Below are 14,117 nucleotides of genomic sequence, written 5' to 3' on the forward strand. Positions count from 1 at the left end.
GTCGCTCTTTTTTTGTTTATAGCGCAAAAAATAAAAATCGCACAGGTGATCAAATACCACCAAAAGAAAGCTCTGTTTGTGGGGGGGAAAAAGGACATCAATTTTGTTTGGGTACAGCGTCACACGACCGTGCAATTGTCCGTTAAAATCACACAGTGCCAAATCGCAAAATAGGGCCTGATCTTTGAGCAGCCAAATCCTTCAGGGCTAAAGTGGCTAATTGGCTAAAACGTATGTGTACAAGGCCTTGATTTATTTTATTTTTTTTTGTGTGTTTTTTGTCACCCTATACTGTTGCTGTTTCAGCCCCAGTGTTCTCATTATGCCCATTGCCAGCAGCTGGCTTCTCTGAGGTCAGCTTAGCGCTAATCACATCCTCCTTCTCCAGCATGTACTTGGGCAGTCTCCGATCCATGTACTCTCCATCGTGCTCCAGAGCGTTCAGGAACTTTTCCTTCTCTTCATTTTTCTCTTTCTCTGTTTTATCTTCTACTAGAATGTTCTCCACATCCGCCAGCATCTCGTACGCACGCCGGCTCTCCTCCAGACACATACAGGTGCACTTTGATACAAAGTACCATAAGAGGACCAGCAGGGTAATAGCCAACATTCCAGTGGTCTGCAGATGAGATAAAAATACCAGAAAGGGTTAAAGGTTATGATTTTAATGGAATGATTTTAATGGAAGGTCCAGTTTGAGAAAAAACAATTAGGAAATATGACCTGTGAAAAAACACATGCAGCCTGTTACCACTGTAGTGCAGCCATTCTCAACTTGGGTTTTGTGGAACCCAAGAGCTACTCCAAAGGCCACTAGGGGTTCCTTGAGCTCCGATTCCATAGTGCCTACATAGTTCCAATGCCATTCGACAAAGCTAGCTGTGTGACGTTAACGATCTTTAAAGCTGTCTGACCACCACTGTAAGGAACATTCTTCCAACTGATTGCCAATGTAAGAAGCATTCTTCATGATTGCTGACCACCAATGTAAGAAGCATTCTTATTACTAACTGCCAAAGTAAGGAGCATTGTTCCCACTCACCAGCAATGTAAGGAGCATTCTTCCCACTCACCAGCAATGTAAGGAGCATTCTTCCCACTCACCAGCAATGTAAGGAGCATTCTTCCCACTGATCACCAATGTAAGGAGCATTCTTCCCACTGATCACCAATATAAGGAGCATTCTTATCACTAACTGCCAAAGTAAGGAGTATTCTTCCCACTGATTACCAATGTAAGGAGCCTTCTTCCTACTGGCCACTAAGGATGATCGAACTTTTGAAAAGTTCGGTTCGGCCAGAACATCCGAACTTCCCGAAAGTTCGGCCCAGATTTCAGAACCCCATTGAAATCAATGGGACCCGAACTTCGGTAATCAAAAAACACCATTTTTAAGCCCTAAAACCCAATAAACGCCCCTAAAAAGTGCCCAGGGTTCTGGGTCATGCCCCATTAACTATTAATCACACAAAAAAAAGTTCTTAAAAATTGTCATTTTTGATAAAAAAAAGCCAATTATTGAAAAAATTAAAAAAAAAAAAAAAGAGAGATTTTTTGATTTTGAAATTCTTTTGGATTTAGTATCTGTGGGGTCTAAAAGGTGTGCATGTGAAGTTTCAGCTCTGTAGCATGTCCAGAACCATGAAAAAAAAAAGATAATTTTTCAGTAGAACAGGGATGTGGGTCAGGACCCTCCTTTAACTTTAACACCTATATGATCTTTTTTTCTGGTTCTGGACATGCTACAGAGCTGAAACTTCACAGGTACACCTTTTAGACCCCCCAGACACAAAAAAAAAGTTCTTAAAAATTGTCATTTTTGATAAAAAAGCCAATTATTGAAAAAATTTAAAAAAAAAAAAGAGATTTTTTGATTTTTACTTTGGATTTCAGATCTGGGGGGTCTAAAAGGTGTGCACGTGAAGTTTCAGCTCTGTAGCATGTCCGGAACCAGAAAAAAAAAGATTGTTTGTATTAGAACACTTTCTTTCAGGACAGGTAGTTAGCTTCTCTCCCGGTTTAATAGAAGGCATTTTTTGGGGTTCTTTGCAGTCAGGAAAAACATCTGAACTTGTGTATAGTGGTACTGTGCACAAGTTCTGATGTTTTGCCTGCCTCCAAAAACCCCCAAAAAATGGCAGCAAAAACACACCTGGGCATTTTTTTTTTTTGGACGCTAGCGTTTTTTTGGCAGTTTTTTGGGTTCTTTTGAGGCAGGCAAAACATCTGAACTTGTCTATAGTGGTATATATACACACATACTTATATGTTTATACACACCTAGACATATATAGGTGTGATAGTAGCAGAAATATATTTAATTAGCGCAAGCATATATTTCTGCTACTATCACACCTATATATGTCTAGGTGTGTATATAAATACATGCACACCTCTTAGACCCCCAGATACTAAATCCAAAGTAAAAATCAAAAAATCTCTTTTTTTTTTTTAAATTTTTCAATAATTGGCTTTTTTATCAAAAATGACAATTTTTAAGAACTTTTTTTTTGTGTGATTTGGTGTCTGGGGGGTCTAAAAGGTGTACCTGTGAAGTTTCAGCTCTGTAGCATGTCCAGAACCAGAAAAAAAAAAAGGATTGTTTGTATTAGAACACTTTAAACACAGGTAGTTAGCTTCTCTCCCGGTTTAATAGCAGGCATTTTTTGGGGTTCTTTGCAGTCAGGAAAAACATCTGAACTTGTGTATAGTGGTATTGTGCACAAGTTCAGATGTTTTGCCTGCCTCCAAAACCCCCCAAAAAATGGCAGCAAAAACACACCTGGGCATTTTTTTTTTTTTGACGCTAGCGTTTTTTTGGCATTTTTTTGGGTTCTTTTGAGGCAGGCAAAACATCTGAACATGTGTATAGGGGGTATATATAGACATATATGTCTGAATATATACCCCTAGACATATATAGGTGTGATAGTAGCAGAAATATATTCCTGTAAATGATTTAATTAGCGCAAGCATTTATTTCTGCTACTATCACACCTATATATGTCTAGGGGTATATATTCAGACATATATGTCTATATATACCCCCTATACACATGTTCAGATGTTTTGCCTGCCTCCAAAACCCCCCAAAAAATGCCAGCAAAAACACTCCTGGGCATTTTTTCTTGATGCTAGCGTTTTTTGGCATTTTTTTGGGTTCTTTTGAGGCAGGCAAAACATCTGAACATGTGTATAGGGGGTATATATAGACATATATGTCTGAATATATATCCCTAGACATATATAGGTGTGATAGTAGCAGAAATATATTCCTGTAAATGATTTCATTAGCGCAAGCATTTATTTCTGCTACTATCACACCTATATATGTCTAGGGGTATATATTCAGACATATATGTCTATATATACCCCCTATACACATGTTCAGATGTCATGTCTGACATCAAACATGTCCTCAAAAAAGCACTGGCAGTGGCAGCCCCTGCAGCATAAAAAATGCTTGGCTGGTGAGAAGCCATATGCCTGTCCCGAAGCTATTCAGAGAAATGATCATTTCTCTATAGCGGTCACCCTGCTATGGAGGGGTTTTGTCACCCTGCCATAGCAGTCACTGCCAGTTAACCCTACACTACACTACGGTCCCCTGACACTTAACACTTTCCCTACAGAAACTCAATTTTTGAAGCTAACTTAAGTGTAAAGGAGCACTCTAACTACACTAGATATCCCTTTCCTCACACTAAAAATAGCTAAATGACACTTTTAAAGTAAAATTAACAGAACTGCTTCCATTCTCTTCCATGTCCAGTATAACAATGCTAGGAATATGGCGGGGGCGATCTTATATACTGGGGGGCGTATTCACTAATGATTGGTCTAGGGACCCCCTAGTCACTCCAATCACATTCCTAGCATTCTCCTGCCCCCTCAATTGGCTTTTGCTAATGGTTCTGGTCCAATCACGGGCTTTTAAAGCCCATTTCCTGAAGCATTGCATTTTGGGCGGTTCTGGTTGCCGAATTCCGAACTTTTTGGGCAAAAAGTTCTAAATTCGGCCGAACCTCGAACACCCAATGTTCGGGCCGAACCGATGGTGGACCCGAACCGTTCGATCATCCCTACTGGCCACCAATGTAAGGAGCATTCTTCCCACTGATCAGCAATGTAAGGAACATTCTTCCCACTGACCTCCAATGTAAGGAACATTCTTCCCATTGACCACCAATTTAAGGGGCGTTTTCCTATTGACCACCAATGATTTAGTTTTAGCAGGGTTTCCCTGACACCTGAGAATTAGGTTTGGGTTCCTCTATGATAAAAGGGTTGAGAAAGGCTGCTCTAGTGCATGTGGAAAGGGAAAAACTGTAAGGAGACTGCAGGACATCAGATGTAATGGATAAAAAAGTAAAAACCCTTCCCTCCCCCCACCCCAAATTCCCCAAGATACGCAGCATTTTGCTACCTACTAGTCCTACATTATTCTTTCTTTATGCACTCTAACTAATCACAAACATTCACTGACCTTATCAACTTCATGTTTTATATGATGTCTTAATGTAGGAAATATTCAGTTAACATTACTTTTAATTACTGGTTGAACTGGATATACTTGTATCTTTTTTCAACCAGATCAACTATGTAACTGCAAATGTAACATAACCCATACACCACTCAACCATAAGAGAGCTAAAAATCCAAGAGATTTCCGTGTCCGTGGTCCTCTAGAAAGGGAAAACATAGTAGACAAAATTCATGGTTACCTCAAAGGTCAATAGGACTGTCTATTATTGTAAAGCATGTTCATATATACCTACCATGAAAGAATCTGAAAATGCCCAAAAAATGTAAAAGCACACTTCTACAATGGAGCTTCACTGGAGTGATATTTAGTATGTAGATCCCTGTCCCTGCTGTGTAGGAACAACAATTAGACAACCAAAAAGAAGTCCTACAACATGTAAATGATGTTCCATTAGGGAGAGAGAAACCAGTTGCCAGGTATGTTTGGGTTAAAAATGCTGGGAAATGTTTGGTCAATAACTTGAATGCCCCTGATCACAGCTGATTGGGCTGGCAGGGATGATATCATGTGAAAGCTTCCCATGGGTTTTGCTCAATTGAGTTTGGACCGAATCAACTCATCCCTGGGAAATTTCGAAAGTAACAGGAAGTTCTATTTGATTTATGTTTGGAGTAGTATTATGTATCAATCTCCTTTTCTTGGACTAATTTTTTTTTTCTGTATTACCCATAATGTCAGCCACTCTGGTTTCCCATCATGTTTGAAGCGAACCCCCTAAACTTAGTCCTATTCCCCCCAGGGCCAGATTAATGTAGGGGCTATTGGAGCTGCAGCTCCAGGCCCCTACCTTTATATAGGCCCCCGGGTTGGCCATATTCACTGTTACCGCTCTTCTGTCACTTGTAAACACAGAAGTCTGGCTTCTATGCTCGCTTCCCCAGGCAGCTCCCTCAGAACCTCCCCACACAGCACGAAGGCCGGACAAGGAGGGACAGTTGCAGATGCATGGATGTGTTTATGGGCTTCAGAGACAGCATCCAATGTTGAATTAGGCATGCATGGCTGCACCCTTCCTCCTCTGGGTGCATGCCAAGGCACGGCCCTTAAGGCCCTTCAAAATCCACAGCACAAAGCCCATGATGCTCTTAATCCGGCCCTGATTCCCCCAAATAGAGCACACAAAGCCAGGCACATCACATTTTCTGCACTCTTCTACTGGCTCAAGGAAACAGTCTAGGGGTGTCCATTAGGGTTTTTAAAAGGAATGTTAAATTTGGTTGGGATGAGAAGGCACATCGAATACCCCAAAACTGAAGAACTGAATAATTTGAGGGCTCCTTAGCTATCTTGTCCCACGGAATCTCAGTGGTGATGGTGACTATGACTCCCTTCAGGGACCAAAAGCTACACACAGTCACTGACCTTCCAGCACTGGGGCCATTTACTCACACAACCACAGGATCATCGGTTGCCTCCATCCGACTTCCACCAGGGTTTTCTTTGTGAGAGAGATGCGGTGTCAGGGTGCCAGTAAACCAGACCACATGGGGATGCAGGTAAAATAAAGCAGTTTATTGGAGAAAACAGTAATAAATGCACAGCAAGAGTGAGGAAGTGGGAGCAGGAACAAGCCGGGGTCGAGTCCAGAAGCGGGTAGTCTGCCAATGCCGGGTCGTCTGCCGATGCCGAGTCGAGAGCCAAGAGAGTCGTCAGCCAAGCCAGGTCATACACGGAGGAACACAAAGAACAGAAGACTGCTAGCAGAGATGCACCTTGGAGTACAAACACAAGGCAAGGACTGCAACCCATCAGGGGATAGATATAGTCAGGAGTGCAGCATCATCACTGCGTGACACCCAGGAAGCAGGCAAGTGATGATGCAATCAGAGTTTATAAGAGGCAGCAGTCTGCACATATCCAAGGTGGCTGCCAACAGGAGGGCAAGGTAAGACCTTGACATGCAGGCTCACACCACAATAGGACAGCTGGAAACTTTCCTTCCAAACTTCCTCCTGGTTCTCTCCAGTGAGCTTCTCCAGACCCAAATGGTTCCAGGACTTGAGCTTGTGAATTGGCCCCACAGATAAGCCTAGCTTGGACCTCAATGGTTTAACATAGGCTATTTTAGCACTCTTGCCCCAGGGGCCGAACCCTGGACACAGGAACACTGCCCTGCTGCCTCAGCCCTCAAACTATTTATTGGCTCCCAAACCACCTACTGGGCACACATTCCCAGGGATTGGTCCCATATACATTAAGGCTGCTTGCCCTGTTCTTCCTCACACTATAATACTAGAATCCTCTAGAATACAGGGGGTAGTAAGCAGAGCAACAGCCTGTGAGACACTGAGCAACCCTGAATAATTAACCCCTTCTCAACTGATTACAGAGGAGCTAGCTACATTTACCTAGCAGCCTACTCTACACCAGGAGGGTGCTACATGTTTAACCCAAATTTGTCGGCTACTGATTTCTCTAACATTATTGCCATGTTCTAGAACTCTTTTTAGCCATCCTAGTTCAGACAAAAACAAGATAAACCCATTAAATTAAGGTTTCCCATATTTGCTATTTGTACAAAAGAAACATTATATGTATGATAATGGTAATATTTCCCCAAAGTAGATCTGTCTCCTCTCCAACTATGGTAAGATTTCACCAAAGAGGATGTGTCTCCGGTCCTACAATGGTGAGATTTCCCCATCCCCAATGTGATCTGTCTATTCTCCTACAATGGTGAGGTTTCCCCAAAATAGATCTGTCCCCTCTCCAACATTGATAAGATTTCCCCAAAGAGGATGTGTCTCCTCTCCTACAATGGTGAGATTTACCCAATGTGATCTGTCTCTTCTCCTTTAATGGTGAGGTTTCCTCAAACTAGATGTGTCTCCTCTCCAACAATGTGGATATTTCCCTAAAGAAGATGTGTTTTCTCTCCATCTCTGGTAAGATTTCCCCAAAGTATATCTGTCCCCTCTCCAGCAACGGTGGGATTTCATCAAATTAGATGTGTCTCCTCTCTAACATTGGTGGGATTTTCCCAAAGTTGATGTGTTTCCACTCCACTAATAGTGAGATTTCCTCAAAGAAGCTGTGTCTCCTCTCCAACCATGGTGATATTTCCCCAAAGAAGATCTGACTCCTATTTAACAATGGTGAGATTTCCACAAAGTAGTTCTGTCTCCCATCCTACAATTGTGAGATTTTACCAAAGTAGATCTATCTTCTTTCCAACAATGGTGAGATTTCCACAAAGTAGATGTGTCCCTTCTCCAACTATGGTAAGATTTCACCAAAGAGGATGTGTCTCCGGTCTTACAATGGTGAGATTTCCCCATCCCCAATGTGATCTGTCTATTCTCCTACAATGGTGAGGTTTCCCCAAAATAGATCTGTCCCCTCTCCAACATTGATAAGATTTCCCAAAAGAGGATGTGTCTCCTCTCTAACAATGGTGAAATTTCCCCAAAGTAGATGTGTTTCCATTCAATTAATGGTGAGATTTCCCCAAAGAGGATGTGTCTCCTCTCCAACCATGGTGATATTTCCCCAAAGAAGGTCTGACTCCTATCTAACAATGGTGAGATTTCCACAAGGTAGTTGTGTCTCCTGTCCTACAATGGTGAGATTTCCCCCAAAGTAAATGTGTATCCTCTCAAAAAATTTTAAGATTTACCCAAAGTAGGTCTGTCTGCTCTCCTACAATGGTGATATTTCTTCAGTCTTCTCCCCTACTTAGGTGTGATTTCACTAAATCTGAATGTCTCCTCCCCAACAATGGTGAGATCCCCCCAAAATAGATGTGTCTCCTCTCTAACAATGGTGAGATTTCCCCACAGTAGGTAGTGTCTCCTCCCCATCTAAAATGTAAAGAGTTCCCCATAGCAGCTGGTATCACCACTGGATTCCACAATTATTTGTTTATTCTGAATTATGGGTTTTCTATTCAGTAGGCTGACACCATTTTTTAGGTTAGTATTCGTTATAGCAATTGGGGAAAGCAGACAATCCCATTGGAAAGATTTAATCACTGGAGTGGTACAAAACATAAAGTGATATACAGTGTATATTGTTAGTACTGGTTTCTGTATTAGTGTCACCGGAGATGTGGCAGTTAGTTCCCACAAAGTGTCAGTTAGTGTCAGATTGCTCGCCGCACTGTCACAGTCCCAGTATAAGTCACTGATCACCACCATTACTAGTGTAAAAAATAAATAAATAAATAAATAATCCCGTATATATCCCATAGTTTGTAGACGCCATAACTTTCACACAAACCAATTAATATACACTTATTGGGTTTTTTTTTAACCAAAAACATGTAGCCAAATACATTTTGTCCTGAATTTATAAAGAAATTCTATTTTTTTCTTTTTTAATGGATATGTTTTATAGCAGAAAGTAAAAAATATTGCTTTTTTTTTTCAAAATGTTTTTTTTTTTTTAAATAACAATAACCCAGTGATGATTAAATACCACCAAAAAAGCTCTATTTATGTAAAAAAAAATATATAAATTTCATTTGGGTACAGCATTGTATGACTGCGCAACTGCTAGTTAAAGCAGCAGAGTGCTGAATAGCAAAAAAATGGCCTGGTCATGATGGCGGTAAAATCTTCTGGAGCTTAAAGAGGTTGTAAACCGAAAAAAACGTTTTTTTTTTTTTCACCCTGAAAGAGAAAGACATAATGAGCTAGTGTGCATCGCATACTAGCTCATTATCAAATACTTACCTTAGAATGAGCCCCCGCCGTGCCACCCGCTCACCTCTATCTTCCGGGATCGCGGCATCCGGCCATCTGATTGGCCGGATCCGCGGTGACGTCACTCCCGCGCACGCGCGTGGGAGCCGACGGTCACGGCACGGGGCTCTGAAGAAACGGCACCAGCGGCCGTTCCTTCACAGCGCATGCGCCAGTGACGTCACTGGCTGCTTGTAAGGTAAATATCTTCTAAACGGTACATGTTTAGGAGATATTTACAGTACCTATAGGTAAGCCTTATCATAGGCTTTCCTATAGGTACAAGTGTCAGAGGAGGGTTTACTTCCTCTTTAAGTGGTTAAAAATGCCTTTGCCTTGTCTTAAATATGGTGCATTGAATAAACCCCTTACCTGAAATACAAATAAGTAGAAGTCATGGTCTAGCTGATAGCGAGAGGCCGCCGTGACAAAGCAAGTTAGATACTGTCCATCTGTCATCGCAATCAGGAGCCAAATCACTGCAGGTTTGGCAACCTGCAGGACAACGTAGATACAAGCCCAATTGCCAGACCAACACGGGCAACATTCCTTCTTGTTGAAGCCAGGAAAATAATATAATCCAAGGAAGATGGAGACAATGGCTGGACAGAGGAAGAACGAGAGGCTGTAGATGCATACAAGGACCACACTGTATTTGTCTGATGGACATTCAAAGTTGGAGTCTAAAATTGCTTGAATTCCAATAAGAGAGAAGGTTAGTAAAGCCGTATTCAGGAGTTTAGACCCGGAGGCAGTGTATGCCCCGAATGCTCCAGCTATGGCCATTTTGGTCTGGTGGTTGGCTCGAAAAGTACTAGTATAGTTCCTACGGAGACACCGAGTCTCTCTGTAGGTCTGAAGAATTAAAGTCTTGCCAGAGCAGCAGTATGGAGAAGTCCTTGCCTGGGCAGCAGTATGGAGAAGTCCTTGCCTGGGCAACAGTATGGTGAAGTCCTTCCCTGGGCAGCAGTATGGAGAAGTCCTTCCCTGGGCAGCAGTATGGAGAAGTCCTTGCCTGGGCAACAGTATGGAGAAGTCCTTGCCTGGGCAGCAGTATGGAGAAGTCCTTGCCTGGGCAACAGTATGGTGAAGTCCTTGCCTGGGCAGCAGTATGGAGAAGTCCTTGCCTGGGCAACAGTATGGATAAGTCCTTGCCTGGGCAGCAGTATGGAGAAGTCCTTGCCTGGGCAGCAGTATGTCTGAGGTTCAGACTTTATATAAAAGTGAGTGAGTTGAATCAGAAAAGCCTCCTTTTTCAATGCTCGAGGAAACGTCCTGTGTTGTTTTCTGATTGTGCTAATTAGGCTCATTTGCCTTCTGGAAGAACTGGATAGACTTGCCACAGGATCGTCACAATATAAACTTTATCACACCTAAATTTCCTAATTATGCTGAAACAGCGATCATTACTTATCAGTGAAAGGATCAGGAATTCATTAGAGCACGCCAAGGGAATTATCGTTGCTTGGAACTGAGTAACTGTTTCTTCAGAAGATCATTTCACACAAAACCTTTTTAATGTTTGGTAAAAAGTCTAGTGAAGCATTTTTCAAACTTTTTTCAGTAGCGGCTTCAAAATGATGTAAAATCTGGAGGCCCCCCGCCCATCTAAAATGTAAAAATGTTAATTGTCAATGTAAAACCTGAGTCTGGGAAAATGCACGCAACTGCCTTGATGAAATTAACTTCACATCAGAAGCCCCCGCCTTCCATCACATCAGAGGTTCCCCAATCACAACATAGATCCCCCTTCACATCAGTTTCACCCTTAATGTCAAAGTCATCCCATCATGTCAGCAGCCCCATCACATTAGAGTCAACCCTATACATTGGAGGCCCCCTATACGTGATTCCACATCGGAGGTTCCCCTATCACATCAGAGATCCTCAAACACATTAGAGGTTCCTCCCCATTACATCAAAGATCCCCCATCACATCAGAGATCGCCCATCACATCAGAGTTTCCCTCATTATAGAAAACCCCCCTTCACATCAGATTTTCCCATCACATCAGAGTCACCCCATCATGTCAGCAGTCACCGTCACATTAGAGGCCCTCTATACATGAGTCCACCCATCACATCAGAGGTTTCCCCCATCACATCAGAGATCCCCCAGCCCATCAGAGGTTCCCCCATCACATCAGAGATCCCCATCACATCAGAGGTTCCCCCATCACATCAGAGATCCCCCATCCCATCAGAGTTCCCCTTTGATGTCAGAGTCATCCAATCATGTCAGCAGCCACCATCACATTAGGTTAAACCCTATACATTGGAGGCCCCCTATGAGTCCACCCATCATATCAGAGATCCAGCATCACATCAGAGACTCCCCATCACATCAGAGATCCCCCAGCACATTAGAGCTTCCCTCCCCTTTATATGAAACTCCCCCTTCACATCAGAATTTCCCCATCATATCAGGATTCCCCCTTGATGTCAGAGTCATCCCATCATGTCAGCAGCCCCCATCACATTAGAGTCGACCCTATATATTTGATGCCCCCTATACATGAGTACCCCCATTACATCAGACTGCCCCCTATCACATCAGAGTCCCACCATAATCATTGAGTCACCCATCACATCAGAGCCACCCCCCAATACAGAGCCCCCAGCCACTCTTCACATCAGTTCTGCAGCAGAGGTCTGGAGGGAGCCAACTACTGTCTTTTCCTAAATGCTGGGGGTGACACTGCACGCAACCTGCCTTGGATCAGAGTTATGTGTTGCCATGGTGCAGGTGCGCCCGCCATCACTATTGCAACAAATGACATTGTGCATCTGTAGGGGGGTTGGAAATAGCGAGTTAGATGCTGCCCCAGCATGAGAGGATAAGCGCTAATGCCTTTCCCAATTCTTCAGTTTTGGTGGGTTTTTCTCTAGGTCCAACCCACTGATCCTGTGGTATAAAAAGGGACAGTGGTCTGGAGCTGAAAGGAAGGGGGTGTGAGAAGGAGAAAGAGTGGGAGAGAGAAACGGAGAACAACACCAAGGAGGAACAGTGAAATGTTGCTTGCCACTTCCGAGATGTAGAGGTCATCCGGACCTGGGGTCCGCCCCGAAGACACCAGCTGCTGGAGTATGCCACTGATGGACTCTGTAACACACATGGACTCAGGGCCGGCGCCAAGCATAAGGCAGCCAAGGCGGCCGCCTGAGGGCGCCAGAGGAGGGGGGGCGCCAAAGCAAGGGATCCCTAGGAGGGAGGAGCCGCTAGCCGGCCCTGCTCGTACTGTACCAGCCCGGCAGCTTAGTACACACTGAGTCGACTGACAAGAGGAGGCTGCGCTGCACAGCCCCGCCCCCGGCTGCTGTTTAATTCACTGACCTGGCTCGCTGGCAGCAGCATCCATCCCCTACAGCACCGTGACTGTGACTGTCCCTTGTTGGATGTTCACTATCTCTGGAGCCTGAGTTGGTGGGCGGGGTCGGGGTGTGTAGCTGCCTCTTCACTCCTCCTACAGAGACTCCTACCCTCAGGCTGGCTGATCTCCCCGCTAGGAGAAACAGGAGGAGACATCACAGCAGCCCGGGAATCTTCATCACCTGCTATGCTGTAAGTGTGTATGCAATCCCTGACAATCCCATGTGCCATGTATGCAATCTCTGACCACTCCACGTGCCATGTATGCAATCTCTGACCACTCCACGTGCCATGTATTCAATCTCTGACCATCCCATGTGCCATGTATGTAATCTCTGACCACCCCATGTGCCATGTATGCAATCTCTGACCATCCCATGTGCCATGTATGTAATCTCTGACCACCCCATGTGCCATGATGGACTCTACCTTTGCAGATAAACTGGGGCGGCATTAGCCTGTGGTTAGGATTAGGGATATAGGAAAGAATAATGTCTCCATATGTTGAACTTTGTAATAGCATTTGCATTTGCTTAAGTAAAGTTTTGAAACCTTGTTCCGCATAGTTGCCAAAATTCCCATTGACACTTTGCAGCACAGCTATCAATTACTTACTACACCCACTTCCCTGAAGCACTGCCCACTCCGCATAATTAATCTCCGCCTACTTATCATCAGATTATAGGGTCTACTCAATAAAGAGAGAATTACAGGAAATTGAAAATGGAATTTCAAACTTAAGGCCAAAGTAGCAGAGTTTGAATAATTCTCCCATTCAGCTGCACTACTTCTGCCGAAAGTTTAAAATTCTCAAATGTTTATTTGTTCACTTTGCCACATTCAATTGGAAAAAATATCTAACATTTTCGATTCAACCGATTCGAAATGTATCAATACATAGAAACATATAGAAACCTATAATGTGTGTCGGCAGATAAGAACCATTTGGCCCATCTAGTCTGCCCAATATATCTGAATCCTATGAATAGTCCCTGGCCCTATCTTATATGAAGGATAGCCTTATGCCTATCCCATGCATGCTTAAACTCCTTCACTGTATTTGCAGCTACCACTTCTGCAGGAAGGTTATTCCATGCATCCACTACTCTCTCAGTAAAGTAATACTTCCTCATATTACTTTTAAACCTTTGCCCCTCTAATTTAAAACTGTGTCCTCTTGTGGTAGTTTTTCTTCTTTTAAATATGCTCTCCTCCTTTACCGAGTTGATTCCCTTTATGTATTTAAAAGTTTCTATCATATCCCCTCTGTCTCTTCTTTCTTCCAAGCTATACATGTTAAGGTCCTTTAACCTTTCCTGGTAAGTTTTTTCCTGCAATCCATGTACTAGTTTAGTAGCTCTTCTCTGAACTCTCTCTAGAGTATCTATATCCAGGGCCGGCCTTAGGTGATCAGGCGCCCTGTGCGAGCTAATCCCGTGGCGCCCCCCCCCCCCCCGCGCAAATTTTCTTGCACCTTTTTTGCACTTTATTTGACTTTTCTTTTTTATGATCACTAAT

At 43.3% G+C, this 14,117-nt stretch overlaps 1 protein-coding gene across 1 annotated transcript; it reads right to left on the minus strand.

Annotated features, from left to right (window-relative positions):
- Window positions 1-286: 286 nt before the first annotated feature.
- Window positions 287-10,015, minus strand: LOC309561618 (uncharacterized protein; the record flags this gene model as incomplete). Its single annotated transcript, XM_082265621.1, has 2 exons — window positions 287-619; window positions 9,602-10,015. The coding sequence occupies 2 exons, from the start codon at window positions 10,013-10,015 to the stop codon at window positions 287-289; spliced, it is 747 nt and encodes a 248-aa protein (XP_082121747.1).
- Between the last annotated feature and the right edge of the window lie 4,102 nt (window positions 10,016-14,117).

The sequence above is a fragment of the Pelophylax lessonae genome (genome assembly GCF_965119305.1).
Source record: "Pelophylax lessonae genome assembly, chromosome: 8".
Classification (NCBI taxonomy): Eukaryota; Metazoa; Chordata; class Amphibia; order Anura; family Ranidae; genus Pelophylax; species Pelophylax lessonae.